We start from the raw sequence: 15,894 nt of genomic DNA, 5'->3' as shown, positions 1-15,894 counted from the left end.
TTTATTCAGCTGTGAATCTACTCATAAAGTCTGGGTCCTTGTAATCTGAGCTCAGTGGTGAGCTCTCAGTGGTGTCAGCTGAGATGCTTATTGACGCACTCTTGGACTGCAGTGCTCATGGCTGCTGCCAACATCCCCTCAGCACTGCTGCCCTCTCCTACCCTTCACTCACTCCTTCAGCTGGGGGTTGTGTGTCACCTCACAAGCTGCTGCAGGTGTCTGAAACAAGGGCTGACCAGGTACCTGTGCCCTGAGACCAGGAGGCATTTGACTGGACTTCGTTCTGAGCCTGGAGAAGAGGAAGCTCAAGGGAAACCTTATTGCTCTCTACAGCTACCTGAAAGGAGGTTCTAGTAAGGTGGAGGTCAATCTCTTCTCCCAGGCAGTAAGTGCCAGGACAAGAGGATATGGCCACAAGCTGTGCCAGGGGAGGTGGACATCAGGAAGAATTTCAGCACTGAAAGGGTTGCCAGGCATTGGAATGTGCTGCCCAGGAAGGTGGTGGAGTCACTGTCCCTGGGGGCATTCAAGAAAGAACTGGATGTGGCACTTTAGTGCTCTGGTCTAGTTGACAAGGTGATGATTGGTCACAGGTTGGACTCCATGGTCTTGGAGGTCCTTTCCAACCTGAAAGATTCTGTGATTTTGTTCATTTTTGCTCCAGGAATTGGTCCAAAGACTCAACACTGAAACGCTGCCCAGTAAAGGCTGTGCAGGGACAGGGCACCCTGGAGCTGCAGAGGGAGGAGTGGAGCTCGTTGCTGCTGCTGCCTCCCCTCTGGCTTGTCTCATTTTCTTCCTTTTTAAGGAAGAGAGATATTTTCAGTGCTTAATTACTAGGTTAGAGCTGAGCCTGAATTACTCTCCAGACACGCAGCAACAGCAGCCTCTTGTTAAACTCCCCCACTCTGACAGAGGCAGTGACAGTGCTGTCCTCCCTTTGGGGGTGGGAGAAGGGATGTGTGAGGTGCCTGACGAGTGCAGGAGTGCACCAGAGGCACAGGGAGCAACGTCAGCCTTGGCCCTTGGACCTTCTCACCTGAGCTTACTGAGAAAACATGACCTTTTTCTCTGGGAAAGTAAAAAATCCAGCCTGGGTTGGGTTAGCACCCTTCCATCTGGTAGGAGGATAATTTGTCAGTCACACTGTGTGCAAACCTCACTGTGGATGACCATTATCAGGGAGAGCTCATTCAGACCAAAGAGTTTGGGCAGGAACATCTGCCCCAGCTGGGCTACGTGGCAGTCAAGCTGCTGTCAAGAGAATTGGGTGGTTGCTTCTAGCTAAGCACCCTCTTCTCCAGGCTGTACAGTTAGGATAACTCCTCACACGCCTGGGACTCACATTTAAAACAGTTAAGGATTGCCCTCTCCTGGTTGGCCTCTCTTACTGCTGCATTTGGCAGTCTCTTCCAAGCTTGGTGTGAAGCTCTAGCTTGACTCCTAGTTGAATGACACACAAGGTGAATTGGGTGTTCGGTTTATTTTTGCAAGCTTTATTTCTGAGCTCTTCACAACCCTCTGCCTCTCAACAACTCAGCAATAAACCGCATGGAATTCAAAGAAAGATTTATTGCCCAACACTGGGTCAGTTCCCCGAGCTCCCAGGCTGGGGGGAGCCTGGAGGAGGTGATGCTGTGACTGCAGCCGTGGGCTCCGTGCGGGGGCTGCTGCCTTTTTCATCTTTCATTTGGCACAGGTCCTGTCAAAACAACAAGAACAGGATAAATGAATCTACCAAGGCACCTGCAAGAGAGAATTTACTGAAGAAAGAAGTTATTTTGCTTTCCCTTTGTAGCTGATGATAAGTCCAAGGGGGCTGAAGGAAGCTCCAGGCTTCCCTGCAATGCCCCAGACACTGCTTGCCCAGGGGTTACTGCTGGTGCCACTTTCCAAGCCTGTGATGGAAAGAGGAAACCAAATTTCTGAAGCAAAGCTGTGCTATGCTGGGGGCTCAGTAAGTGTGTGCTGAAAGAAAGAGGGAGTAAAATTTCTGGGAAAATAAGTTAAAAGCCTGTGCTGCCCAGGCACTCAGCATGGGTTAAGTTCTGCTAGTGCCTCGGGCTGATGGAGGGGTATGTGAGTCTGCTCTGGTGCTCTGGGCACATCCATCCCTTTCAGCCCAATAACAAAGGTCCCCGAAACCTCCTGTGTTTGTTTAATTGGTTTTTTTACTCCTCAGAGTAAAAGGCAGTGTCCTGCCTTGGCTGGGCACAAAACCCTTCTCTGCCAACAGCATTTGAATCAAAGTTTGTAAGGACAGACAGTTCTGGCTTCTTCCACTCCCTTTGCCTTTCTCTAACCTTCATTCACCTTGTCTAAATTGAAATGTGACCCAGACACCTCTGCCATCCCTTTGGTCACAGCTGCCTGTGGTTAGTTTGGAGGAGCTGGGCTATGCCTCCCAGGTGCTGCTCATTGGTCTTAACTGGCCCCAGCTCCAGATCCACCATGAGGGTTTCACCCTCTGCCTGTGTCTTGTCCCCAGTTCCCCTGAACCTGTGGAGAACAGTTCTAAAAGAAGCCCCTCGAGGCTGGAAGGATGTTGAGGGCAATGTTGGCTCCAGCCTGGCTGTTGGTTGGGGTTTTGGGCACCCCTGAGTCCCCTGAGATAGATGAGCAGATGGCCAGGATGGAACAGGAAACAGTAAGCTATTTTTCACCTTCACTTTGCAAAAGGGAGCCCCTGTCCAACTGGCTAAATGTCCCAAATCAGATGGCAAGGGCTGAGTCTGGTTAATTTTTTGATGGAAAATCTAGAGGAAAAAAGTCCCAAGGACAGCAGTCTCTCTTGCCCCTTGCTGCAGCTCCTGGAGCAGCTGGTCTCTGCTGGGCAGGGGTGGGTATGGCAAAATGAGGAGTTTCAAGGCAAAATCAGGAATTTCAGGGCAAAAATCCTGTCCCCTGGCAGTGGGAGGCAGGCAGTTCCCAGGTTTCTCCCTGGAGATGCTCTGGTACAAGTGTTTGCTTTGGGGAGTCACCTACCTGCAAGGGGGTGTCGTTTTAAACCTCCATTGAAGGCAGCCTGCATTTATTTAGCCCCTAAATAGCTTCCACCACATTGAAAATGTCTCTCCAAGCCCCCAGTTTGGCAGCTGGAGCTGCAGCTTGAGGTCTTGCACCCCTGGCTGGAGTGGGGGCTGCAGTGGCTCTCCTGACCCTCACCCACTTACCGTTCTCCAAGGAGCATACACTATCTGCTCCTTCCTCAGCCCCAGGCACTCCACGTGGTGCTCGAATTCCTCCTTGTCAGCTGGGCTGATGCTCAGGTTCCTGGCTGGAAAAGAAATATTTGCCAGGTGTTAATTATGGACGAGGAATGGCCCTTTGTGCCATGCCCTTGGTGCCTCCCTTCCCCACCAGTGCTTGCTGTGGATGTGGTCTGTGTGTGGGGCTCTCACCCCCATGGTGAACACACCTGAACAAAAACAACCTCAGGCATCACTTCTTTTAATCCTCTCCCCAGACAGCTCCAGTCCTGTCTGCTTTAAGGGGTCACAGTATAGTTTGATACCCCAGGAGTGTTGGGAGGCTCCAAGGCTGAGTATGAGGCAGTTTTCTTCATATGTCTTCAAACTCTTAATCAACTCTTTGCAGCCTGGCAGGGTGATGAGAAGCCTTACCAGGGTCTAAACTGCTTTATGGTGTGGGTAGATCTAATCAGTGTTGCCTGTGCTGACACTGCAAAGCCAAGTGCTCTGTCCTGGGAAGTAAGCACTGAAATGTCATGGTTGGCTTTGAAAATACTGAGATTTTACAATTATCCTGATGCTGAATTGTATTTGCTTCCTGTTCTTTGAATATTTATGGAGTAAGTGGGTTTGGTCTTTAACTTGCTCTTTCTGTTCTGCCAAGTGATGTGGAGTTCAATGGGGTTTGTAAATGCTCCTGTGACCCCTGGAACAGCATTCTCAGGAAAGTTACTGGCTGTTGGTGAAATCAAGTTGCTTGTGTGGCTTTAGCTGATAATTTTGTGCGTGTGTTTTGGTGTCCTGTGATAGCTTCAAGTTCCTTTAGGATGGAGTTTGCCTACCGTACAGATATTGTCCCAAGTATGTCCTTTCCCTCTCCATTTGGTACTGGACGAGCAAAAGATCTTCAGAGCTGAGGTTCATCAGCATCCCCTGAATTTTCTGGGTCTTGGCTTGGAGAGAACAGCATCAGAGTTAGGAATTGCCACTGTGCTCAGATTTTCACTGCTGCTGCAGCAATTAACCCCAGCCCAGGTGTGGGCAATGCCATTAGCTCCTGGGACCAGCTCTCAGCAGTGGGCGAGGACAGATGCCCTGACATGGGGCAACTTCTTTAGCCCTTGGTTTATTTGAATTCTATTTCTTAAATGTGGGGCCAAGGTGTGAGGGAGCCAAAGTCACTCAGCTCCTGCCCTACCCTTGCAATGTGCTGGATTTGGTGTGCTGGGGCTCAGGGTATGAGGAATCTTCCCAGACCTGAGTGCCTGACCTTGTAGCTTGGGGGGCTGCAAAACCAGGGAGAAACTGCTCCCTGCTCCCAGCAATGCTGATATGGCTGGGTCAGTGCAAACTGTACCCCAGGGGATTTCAATTCCCACCCTGCATGGTTCACCCCATTTCCTCAACGAGGAGGAAACAATTCAGAACAAGAGGCTTCATTATTTCATTGAAACCTGCCAGGAGTGTTCCCTTCACTCCCCGAGGGGTTGTGAAATAACTTCACAAACAAAACCTTTTTTTTCCTGCAGGGTAGGGAACAGGTTTGTTCCTTGCTCCCAGCAGAGCATTGCCCTCTGGGGTTTAGTGTGGCTGGATGTCAGGGCTGAAACCCCTGGGGTGCCCCGGGAGCAGGGCTGACCTGGGGTCAGAGCCCTGCAAGGCTTCGAACAGGCAAAGCAACATGGAAATAAAATGCATCAGGTGATGTAGAACATGGTTATGGGCTCTTTGCATGTCTCAGTCCCTGCAAAACATGGGCTGGGTGATAACCCCATTGCTGTACTCACCATCCTTCACCAGTGCCATGTTACCAGGCTCAATTTCCAAGTGGGTGAGGTTGTTGAAGTGACATTGGTTCCCCCTGGAAAGAGAGGGAGAGGGGAAGGGGGTGATGCAGTGGGGGATGTATGGGCTAGAAAGGACCAGCAAAGCCCTAGCCCTGGTCTCAGCCCCACACCACCCACCTGCCAACTCCTCCACAGGGTTAATTGCTCTCACTGTTAAAATTCAGGCATTTTCCCTGGGAGCTGTTGACATCAAGAAGTAAATAAAGGGGGTGAGGAGCAGAGGAGATGGGAGAGGATGCGCAGAGCACTCAGGAGAGACTCTTTGTGGAGCAGTCAGTCTGGAACTGTGCTCGTGTCTTGTGCTGAAAGGCTGTGGGGGCTGCAGCAGGTGGAAGGGCATGGGGTGGGCAGAGCCTTGGGGTCCACATCTTACGCTGCCACGCGGTGGGTGATGAGCAGCTGCTGCTCCAGTGGGTCCACGTTCAGGTAGGCATGGTCAATGAGCAGCATCTCCAGGCGGTGCTGGGGGAACTGGGCAGCCCCAGCCACGTACAGCCACGTCCCCAGCATCTGTGTGGAGACAGGGGCAGAGTGCTGAGAGCTGCTGGGTTTGCAGGGGAATCTTTGGGAAGGAGATTTCCACCCTTCCAGTGACAAAATTGGTGTCTGCTAGTTCTCCCTCTTGCATCATAAGGCAGCAGCAAGATGAAACCTTTGCAAATGCACTAGGGGGAAACGACATAGCTGAGTGAGGATTGGGAAAGATGCTGTGGGTGCTCTGGGTGGTGCAGCAGGGTCAGGGCAGCTCAGTGCTGTCACAGGGAACTGGCAATAAAACCCACCCAGCCAACCTCATTTCAGTGTCTCTGTTGGCACTTGCTGGGGCACCATGAGAACACCTCAAATGATGTTTTTTTGGAAAGCAAACACTGCCCATTGCAGGTGTTTTGCTGAGGGCACCTCAATAGAAGTGCTGGGGGAGCAAGGAGTGTTCCCCTTTCCCAGGGGACAGTGAGGTGTAGCAGGACACCCACAAACTCACTGCAGAAGTTGGGCAACCCGCCCTAGGGCTCGTGTCTCTCCTACCTTTGAGGCTGTGGTGCCATCAGGGCGCAGAGGTCCACAGGGGGAGGCATCTGCAGGCAGCAGTGCCACGAGGCTGAGGCTGAGGATGATACCAACTCTGGCCATGGCCATGTCCACCCGAACGCGCAGAGCGAGCGCAGCCCTGGGCAGACGGTTGTGCTTGCGTGGCTCTTGGCTCTTGCAGCCCTGCTGGGAGGGGACAGGATGTGCCCAGACCTGCTAGCTCCACACTCGTGATGCAACAGATACCTTTTAGGGCTGTTGCCCAGGGAAGAGTCATGTGCCTGGCATTGAACTTGGCGCTTGTCCTGACCTTGGCTGTGGCCACTGCCGGTGAACATTGATAAATGTGGCCTCCTGGTGATGGGGGAACTGCAGTTGCCACATTTAAAAGTGAATTCTGGCCTAAATTTGCCCATTCTCCCACCAAAAAAAAGCAGCTGTTGTAGTTGCCTCTTGCTCTGCTAATGAGGTACTGTGCATTCCCCCCCAGTGCTGGTTGGGCTGCAGCCCCCCGACCTCAGGCAAAGCTCAGGGAGGCTTCAAAGAGAGGGGAAGGTGTTCTTAGCAAAACTGGACATAAAAATGGAGTTGATGGGCCCTAGAAGGTCACCCTCATCCTGCTGGACACATGCCCTGTGGCAGCTCCCTGATCCCCCCATTCCACTGAATGGGGGAGATCCCATGGCATGAATCCCATGCCATCCTGACCCACCAGGCAGGGCAGGACCTGCATCTCTGATGTTATTTCTGTGTACCTTTCCCTCTCCCATAGCTGAGCCTCCCCAAATCCCTTGGTCTGACCCTGGACAGCCAGTGAGGAAACCTGGTTTTCCTCATCCTCTCCCCTTTCCCCTGCTCAGAGACACTCAGGAAATGTGCAATGTCACCCCTTGTCACCCCAACCCACTGTGACCCCTGCACGAGACCCCAGTGAAGATGGAACCTCGTGGAATTTGGCTTGAAAATTGAAGGTGGGATGTTCAGGTGCAAGAAGAATTGTGGTGGAGGAGACCTGAGGGGGTTGGCAGGTTTGTGTGTCTCCCCATGGGGTCAAGGCTGATGAGTGAGTGCTCATGTCCCAATGTTCAGAGGCTGGAAGGGTTCCCTGCCACCATAGATCTGGCAGGAGAGATGAGCATCTCCGTGCCTGCTGCCACACTTGGCCTGGCTGGGTTTTGTCTGGGGCTTTTCACATCTCTTGGCAGGTTTGGAGATGTGGCACCATGGGCAGGGCAGGCAGGATGGGATCCTGTATGTGGTCTCAGAGAGGATGGAGCAAGAGCAACTGGAGATTGTAACATGAGGTTTTATTTCAGGTCCGGGTGAGAACAGGGGAAAACTGAGTGTTTAATCTGTGAGGAAAAAATAAAATCTGGATAGAAAGTCCTGAGGGTGTGGTGAACCCGGGGGGACTGGAGGAGTATGAGGATGGAGCAGCTCATTTCGTCCATGGGGTTATTGCAGCTCTGGATCTGCATCACCTTCAGCCGTTTTCTCCTCGGGCTGGGGACAGGCATCCTATGGGAGATGGGAGAGTGGCTGCTGGTGGTCCTTCACCCCCAGACTGCCAGGAAAGGCCAGGCTGGATGCTCCAGGAGGAGAAGGGATGCACAGAGGGGAAGCAGCAGTGGGGAACCAAACTTACACCCACCCTGGATCCCCATCCCAGCTGGTGGCAGAAGGTGCCCTGGGGCTCATCCACCCTGGGCAGGGGTTCATACCTCTGTGGAAGTGTAGAGCACCTCCTCCTCAGTGAAGCCCAGGCAGTGCAGGTGAGCTTTGAACTCCTCCAGGTGCTCCTTGCTCACATTGGGTGTCCGTGCTGTCAGAGAAATGAAGAAGGAAAAAAGGACAGTTTTAGGGATGCTTTGCTCCTAGGTGGTCCCCACAGTGCAGGCACCCCATTTTTCCCTCTCCATATTGGGGAAAAAGGGGATTTTTGCCTTGCCTGCAAGGCCTAGGGATGTTCCTGCCCCTTGGTTTGTCCATGAGCATGGCTGTGCCCCATGGATCTGGGTGGCATCCACTCACCTGAGAGGCTCAGACTTGGGAAGTCGATGTTGGTGTGGTTCAGGATCAGCAGGTCCTTGTCACTTTGGATCATTTTGGCCACGGAAACCACCTGGTTTTCATCCACTGGAAGGCAGAGAGAGAGTGGGGTCCCCACGGGTGAGCATCGCACCTGGTTTTCATCCACTGGAAGGCAGGGAGAGAGTGGGGTCCCCATGGGTGAGCATCACCCTGAGCTGGGACAGGAGCTGCTCATCTCCTTTCCCTGGGAAACTCATCCCAGTAGGGACTAGTCTGGTCCCACAGCACTGCATACCTGTTGTGTGGGGTCGAACAATTTTCCTCCTCACTCCCAGACATGATTTTAGGTGTAAAAGGACTCAAAGTGCCAAATACTGGGGGGCAGAAGTAGGAGGGTGTGACCCCCATCCCATCCCAGTGCCACATCTGGAGCTTTACCATGCATCAGGGTGGAGTTCTGCAGGAAGACATGGACCTTGCTGTTCCTTTCCAGACACGTCTCATTCCTGTAGGGATGAGAGGGCAGATGGAGCAAACACCCCCAAGACTGCCACAACCAAATCCGAGGGATTCAGAACTAGAGCAGGAGTGCAGAGCTTAAATGTAGCACATCTGCTCTCCAGCCCCAGATTTGTGGGGATGTCTCTGCCCAGAGGATGGAAATGCCCATGGGGATGGGAGTAGCTGAGTGAGGGGGTGAATCCCAGTCCTTACAGTCTCATGAATCCAGTGACATTGAGCTCGTCCTCATGGTTGACAGGAAAGAAGGAAAAAGCCTCATATTTCACTGCTTTCATCTCTTCCAGGTGAGGGGGGTACCTGGTGGCGCCAGCGATGTAGAACCACTGTCCCAGGAGCTGCAGAGGGGAGGGGAGTGGGGAGGGTTGGGAAAGCCATGCCAGGGTCACCGTGAGTGAAAGCAGAGACTGTGCCCTGCCATCCCATCACCAGGAGCACCCTCAGGAGCTGACTGCCCTGGGCAGGATCCAGGCTGAGCAAGGGGCTCTGGGTTTGTCCCCTCCCTGCTAAGGCAGTGCTCCAGCTCTGGGATGGCCAGTTCTCTCCACAGTGCTGTCCCTCCTGGCTCACATTGCTTTCCTCCCATTAAACAACCCCAAGGGACTAAGTGTTGTTTATGCAGTGAAGGGTTTGCAGATGGAGACTCATGACCTGAGTCACCATCACTTGAAGGACTTAAAATAGAATGGCAAGGCACTGGGATGGTGCTTCCACCCCAAGAGCCAGGCAAGGGCTCAGCCTCTACATGGCCTGGTTGCATACCATGGCCATGGGCTGGTGCTCATGAGGATGCCCTGAGATTGTTCAGAATGTGGTTTCTTACTTGGGTTTGGAGACCCTAGGTAGTGTTGGCCAGTTTAAGAAAGGTGACAAACAGTTCCCTGCTACATTCCAAGCAGAAGGTAATTTTCCCATCTGTCCTACTAGCTCTATCCTCACCCCATCACTATCCCCTCTCTCACACTGAGGATAGGAATCATAGAATCATAGAATTTTAGGTGTTGGAATGGAACTTACAGATCATCCAACCCCAATCCCCTGCCCTGGGCAGGGACGCCTCCCACCAGAGCAGGTTGCTCAAGGCTTTAGCCAACCTGGCTGTGAACACTGCCAGGATCGGGGCAGTCACAGCCTCCCTGGGCAACCTGGGACAGTGTCTCACCACCCTCACAGGGAAACCCTCTTCCTAATATCTAACCGAAACTTCCTCTCCTACAGTTTGAACCCATTACACTTTGTCCTATCACTGCAGTTTCTGATAAAGAGCCCCTCTCTGGCTCTCTTGTAGGTCCCTGCAAGGCACCAACCCCACACCAAGGCTACCCATGAGGGTCTGTGTGTGGTTCTCCCTCCTTCATGTCATGTGCTTTGCTCCTGCCCACTCACCCTTGTCCCACAGGTTTAGGGACAGCTGAATGCACAGGGGTTGCCCAGACCTGATGGGATGTGACCGTATCAAGAAGACACCTCTGCCCTGGGACCCCAGTGTAGGGGACAGATGCTCTGCCAGCGGGTCTGGTGTCCCGTGCCAGCATCCACAGGCTCCTGTCATGAGCCTGGGAAAAGGGCTCATCAGGCACTGTGCCACGGCTGCAGGAGCAGCGCTGGCAGCACAGGGTGCCTGTCAGCCCGAGGGGCTGCCCAGTGCTCTGACACCTCCCTGCCCTCAGCCGCAGCAGGAGAGGGCTCCTGGCAAGACAGCCAGGAGAAACTGGTGGGGTTTCTGAACCCTTCTGGTTCAGTGCCAGGACAACAGGGAGCAGATCCCTGCCCATGGAGCTCCCCTGGGCTGGCATCACAGAGACGCTGCCCTGGGAAACAGGTGACAGAAAAGGGTTTATAAAGCGAGGCAAGAATGGAGCCTTGTACTTGGGTTTGATCTTCCTTCCAGGCAGGGATCCTTGCCAGGAGGGGAATTACACTGAGGTCCTTCCAGCCCTTTAGTGCCTTTGAGAGGACAAGCTCTGGGCCTTGAGCCACGGCTGGAATACATTAGTGGGCTCCCACGCACAGGGTGCAGATGCTCAGCAAGAGCTGCCCTAGGTCAGGAGGGAGCTCCTGACTGAGAGGAGTTATTGCACCCCCTTATTTTTCTCCACTACTAATGGAAACACTCGTTGGATTTGCAGCCTCGTTGCCCAAAACACCCCAAAACACTTCACATGTGTGTGCTGTGGGCTTAATCAGCGCTGGGATTGGTGTGGGCATCCCCCAGCAATTCCTAGCAGGTGCTTGCTTCCCTTCCAGCCTTGTCTGGCTCCTGATGTGCAGGTGAAAATGTGCAGGTGAAGCTGTGCAGGTGCAGATGTGGATGGGCTCATCCTGAGCATATTTCTGTCTCCGGGTTGACACATCTCTGCTGGACTAAGGGATGCGCTCCCCAGCTTGATAGGCTGCTGGGAAGTTTCCTGGTACCCTGCACAATTTTAGAACTCCTCCGTGCAAGACAACAAGGTGCTGGAGAGAGAGTCAGCCCCAGCCATTGGGGAAGCACAGGCATCCAAGTCCTTTGGTTGGTGCAGGACTCAGCCTGCCAGACATCCCTGAGGAAGAGGCAGCTCTGGGCATGCAGAGTGGCCTTCACTCTCCAAAAAATACACCTGCTGTCTCAGCCAAGTCCCCTCTGAGCAGCCTCAGCCCAAGCCAAGACCAAGGGGCAGACACAGTCAGGGGCCAGTCTCCTGCTGGGGACACCTTTGCAGACTTACACCGTCCCAGATGTGCTGCTGGCTGCCACAGGGACTGAGCTGTTCTCCAGCCACCCCCTCTCTCTGCCTACTGGCTCTTGCCCAGGCAGAGAGAGCCCCTCCACTGCCCTCCAGTGTTCCCTCAGGTACAGGGCAGGGCCCTCTGGGGCTTCTGCCAGGGCTGAGATCAGTGCAATGCTGTAGCAGCTCTGGAGTATGTTGTGGGATTGCTTGTGCATTGCTCATGGCTGGCCCATGCTGGTGGCTCATCCCAATCCCAAGGTTATTGAAAGCTCCTGCACTTGCTGTTGACCGAGGAGCTCACAGATGGGAGCAGAGAACCCTGTCCTTAATCCCTCCCTTTGGACCCCAGCCCACTGCAGTGTCTCCAGGCTCATTCTGTTCTTCCTGTTATTTCCCAACCACATATGGAGCTGCAATGACGCCCACCCGTGGCTCCCAGATGTGCTCATCACGTTGAACAAAGCCATTGAGCAGCCCTGAGCCTTACCACCAGCAAACCCCACACCCCTGGGCACCATTTCAGAGCCACCCGCAAGTCCCTTCTCCTGCTCCTTTGATCCCATTCAGCCCTCATCCAGGTGGCCCCAGCTCAGAGGCTTTTGTTCAAAGGGGTGGATTAGAAAAACCTCTCTCCTTTGTCCTGGAAGTGGCTGTCTTGAACTGCTGGGTGAGTAATGCACTCCCTGCCTTCTCCTCTTTGTGCTCACCTGCCACTTTACCTACAGGGAGTATTTCCCCCACTGCATGGTGGGGACCAGCTTTGCTGTCCAGCTGGAATAGGTGATAGCAGGACCTGTCTCTCCTGGAGAATCTGTGCCTGTGCCTCCCCTTGGAGCAGCAGGAGGAAAAGTCCTGTCTCCCCATGCTGCTGGGCTGAAGCCCATGTCCACACCAACTGCAGAGGATGTAGAAATACAGGCAAGAGTCTTCAGGTGCCTTGGCCTCATCCAGCTTTACCTGGGACAAAGGTCTCTGTGTTTACCCAGGTGTGGGTTGAGCCAAAGACACCAGCATGGTGGGGAGTCAGGGCTCTCAGTCAGACCTGGTCTCCCCTTTGCCTGGGACATCCTCTCCCCTCCTCTGAGCTCCTGTCCCACACCACAAAGAATGATAGAACCCTAGAATGTCCCAAGTGGAAGGGACCCACAAGGATCACAGAATTACTGGATTAAGGTTGGAAAAGACCTCTAAGATCATAGAGTCCCACTCCTGGGCCCGCACAGGACAACCCTACAATGCACCCTGTGCCTGAGAGCATTGGCCAAACACTCCTGGAGCTCTGTCAGCCTTGGGGCTGTGACCACTGCCCTGGGGAGCTGTTCAGTGCCCAAACACCTCTGGGGGAAGAACCTTTACCTGATATCCGACCTAAACCTGTTCCAGTGCCCAAACATCCCCTAAGGGAAGAACCTTTTCCTGATATCCAACCTAACTCTCCTCTGACACAGCTCCATGCCATTCCCTTGGGTCCTGTCACTGATCACCAGAGAGAAGAGTCAGCACCTGCCTCATCTCACAGGTACACCTGGTCCCATGCTGCCCATGGCCTGACATGATGATGGTACCCCACACAGGCTGTAACATGCAAAATTGGCATTAAATTGTGAGGAACTTATTGCTGCCCCACAGCAAACCCTGGCTCTGCATCTGGTGGATTATCTGGTTATTTCAAGTTACTGAAAATACCGTTTTCAGGTCTGGTCATGCTGAAGGGATCTGACCCTCCTTAAAAATTGACCATGTGCCTCTGTCCCTGGGGGCACTCAAGGCAGGATGAATACATGGAGACCAGCACTTTGGAGAAGGACAGAGGTGAAAGAGAAGTGGTAGCGTGGCAGGACAACCAGGCTGGGCTGGGCTGGGCTGGTTCCCCATGCAGCTGCTTGTGCATTGAACCTGCTTATTTGGACAGATCCTTTGCTTTGCACTCTGAGTTCTGCAGAGGTGACATCTGTTCCTGCTGTGGTTTGCTGGTGTCCAAAATCTATGTGTACTTGTTTCCTCAGATAAACAAGACTGCACTCCTCTCCCGGCACTGGGGCTAGTCACCTGCTTCATCTTCCATGGCAGAGAAAGCTCTCCCTGTCTCTTGCTTTCTTTTCCACTAAACTTGCTCGTGCCTGGAGCTGATGTGCTCTGTGCCAGAGCCTCAGCACAGACACCTGCTCCTTCCAGGGATGTGGCTGAGTTCTCTGTGAGTGGCTGGGGCTGCCACTCAGCATAGGCAGAGGTGCTGTCACCCTCTGTGCCCTGCTGCAACCCCCTGTGCCCTGCTCTCCAGCTGATGGTGCCTCAATGGGACTCCATGGGAAAGGAGAGATGGCAGAAGAGAGATGCCCTTGCTGGGGCCACGGCCGGCAGTGCCTGACCCTGGCCAGGCTGAGCTCAGCCAGCCATGTCAGGGGGCTCCCCACCTGAGCACACCATCATGGGGGTACTTGTCTGGCTAAACATGAGTTTGCCTGGCTTTCATTCCTCTGGGAATGGGGGCATTTCCAGCACAGCATGTCCCAGCTTTTAGTGCCTTCCTGTTTGTGCTGGAGGTTGAGTCACCTGAGGCACCAGCAATCAGCCAGAGCTCAGCACAGGCTCCCTAGGACTTCAGTTTACCCCTCCCAGCCCCTCAGCAAATGTGACTCTGTGAAGAGAAGGAGTAGCCACCTTGGGGAGGGAAGGGATGCCAACCCCCCCTCTTCGTGCCACCTATGAACAGCCTGGGAACACGGTGGCCAAGTCTGTGTAAGACCAAGGTATGGAGGACACTCACACCTCTGCTCAAATCCCAAGAGTGTCCCACCACACTGAGAACCACCTGCCAGAATGGGACTTGCTCCAAAGTCTCCTAAAGTGAAATAAGGATGATGAGCAATGGACCATCCCTACCCCCACAGGGCTTTCCCAACCCCTTCTCTGCTCACTGTCATCCAGAAAAGAGATTTTTTTTGTTCCTTTTCAGTCTTTGGAGACCTCACTACTTGTCCATCTAAGAGTGAAGCAGGAGGCTTAGCAGCTATTAAGAAAGGGATTAAGTGTAATCCAGAGAAGATCTCTCTGCTTCTGTGGCAATCCCTGGTGTGGTTGCACTGGAGGGGGTGGCAGATGTGAGCCTCAGAAAGTGAGGTGTGTGGCAAGAAGTCAAGAATAGGCAGGGATTTCCCCGTGGAAACTGAGAAGAATCAATCTGTGAAGGCAGGAAGGTGGTGGAAAAGATGCTGTGCTGAGCCTCGGGGACTGGACTGTGATATGCTGCGGCAGCAGCAAAGGGGAACCACTTTTTCACCTAAATTAATATATTAATGTCTTGGTGTTGATTGACACAAGTATTCCAGGGTTAGATGCTTAGTGAGTTGAAGTGAGAAGGTAAAACACTCTGCAAACAGAGGTCCTGTGAAGAAGCTCTGCACTGCAGTGATGGGCACTGCCAGGGCAAGAGTCACTCACTGTGCCCCTAGTTAGCCATTTTCTTCCCCAGACTCTGCTGTGTCACTGCTTTGGGGGCAGCACTGGAACTCGTCCCCTGTGGGACCTCCAGCAGCAGAGCCTTCACAATGGAGTGCCACGTCAGGGCTGAGGGCTCCTGGACCACAAGCCCTCGGCACAGGCTTACCCCCCCAATCACCTCTGCACCCCAATACCACAAGTGATGGGCAGGAAGCTCTGCAGAAGGCCCAGAGCTGGTGCAATGTGTGCTGCATGTGGGTCAGCTGTGAGCAGCAGGAAAATGCCTTGCTTCAAAAAAACCCTGAGAAGTGAAGTAGGGTGAGAGGAGCTGGAGCATGACCTATAGCCTGCAACCCAGCTGGGCTGGGAGCCCTGTCCTCCAGCCTCCTCTCCGTGGTGATATCTCCTTGTTTATTATTTTGTTCACTGTTTTCACCCACTGTGTAAGCAAGCTCCAAATGTCCTCCACAGAGCCAGGGGCCCAACCTTCCTTGGCTCTCTGCCCCATGTGCAAATGCATTGCATTATTCACTTGTGACCATATTAAAAACAGCCTCAATATATGTCTGGGCTCCTCAGAGCTGTCACGAACTCCTTGTGATGATTAAAAGCAGTAATACAGCCATAGCTGTTAATTGTGGTAGTTGAGAAACTGTCGGAGTTTTTCCGTAGCTCAGGGTGTTTTCCTGTCCCATGGTCTAAGCTCCGTGGCGGGGGCAGCATGAGGCTGAGCCTGGGATCAAGGACCATGCCCAGGGAGGGTAGATGGGACTGATCCCAGGGACAGATGCTGTGTCCAAAGAGGAGGGACAGGATGCTAAGTCCTTTGGGAACAGTGATGCCCAAGGGACAAGGCTGGTCCCAGGGCAGGGGCAATGCCTGGGGAGGCAGGATCAGGCTGATCCCAGGGATACGGACTGTGCCCACCTGCGGGGAAGATGGGGCTGATCCCGGAGATAGAGATTGTTCCCCAGGGAGGAGGGACAGGATGAGGCTGAGACCTCCGGTAATGGTGATGCCCGAGGGACAAGGCTGGTCCCGGGGTGGGGGCGATGCTCTAGGGGCTGGGCTGAGGCTGATCCCGGGGGCAAGGATCCAGAGGGTAGATGTGACTCATCTTGGGGC

At 53.5% G+C, this 15,894-nt stretch overlaps 2 protein-coding genes across 2 annotated transcripts; both read right to left on the bottom strand.

The window, feature by feature from the left end:
* Nucleotides 1–1,588: 1,588 nt before the first annotated feature.
* LOC103797062 (alpha-1-acid glycoprotein-like) lies at nt 1,589–6,175 on the bottom strand. Its single transcript, XM_009069260.1, has 6 exons — nt 6,065–6,175; nt 5,412–5,548; nt 4,979–5,052; nt 4,034–4,144; nt 3,174–3,277; nt 1,589–1,702 (listed from the first exon to the last, which is right to left on the bottom strand). The coding sequence occupies exons 1-6, from the start codon at nt 6,173–6,175 to the stop codon at nt 1,589–1,591; spliced, it is 651 nt and encodes a 216-aa protein (XP_009067508.1).
* Nucleotides 6,176–7,782: 1,607 nt separating this feature from the next.
* LOC103797050 (alpha-1-acid glycoprotein-like) lies at nt 7,783–8,955 on the bottom strand (the record flags this gene model as incomplete). Its single annotated transcript, XM_009069249.1, has 4 exons — nt 7,783–7,889; nt 8,099–8,203; nt 8,537–8,604; nt 8,813–8,955. Coding segments are annotated over 4 exons (423 nt in total), but the record flags the coding sequence as incomplete, so codon positions are not given.
* Nucleotides 8,956–15,894: the final 6,939 nt, after the last annotated feature.

The sequence above is a fragment of the Acanthisitta chloris genome, unplaced genomic scaffold, assembly GCF_000695815.1.
Source record: "Acanthisitta chloris isolate BGI_N310 unplaced genomic scaffold, ASM69581v1 scaffold33590, whole genome shotgun sequence".
Classification (NCBI taxonomy): domain Eukaryota; kingdom Metazoa; phylum Chordata; class Aves; order Passeriformes; family Acanthisittidae; genus Acanthisitta; species Acanthisitta chloris.
This window is presented reverse-complemented; position numbering and strand designations above follow the sequence as displayed.

Excerpts from the sequence above, each read along its gene's own strand:
- LOC103797062 (XM_009069260.1), bottom strand. The coding sequence starts at position 6,175 with ATGGCCATGGCCAGAGTTGGTATCATCCTCAGCCTCAGCCTCGTGGCA. Across the intron at positions 5,549-6,064 it reads ATGGCACCACAGCCTCAAAG|ATGCTGGGGACGTGGCTGTA; the intron begins GTAGGAGAGACA and ends GTCTCCACACAG. Across the intron at positions 4,145-4,978 it reads CATGGCACTGGTGAAGGATG|CCAAGACCCAGAAAATTCAG; the intron begins GTGAGTACAGCA and ends GTTCTCTCCAAG.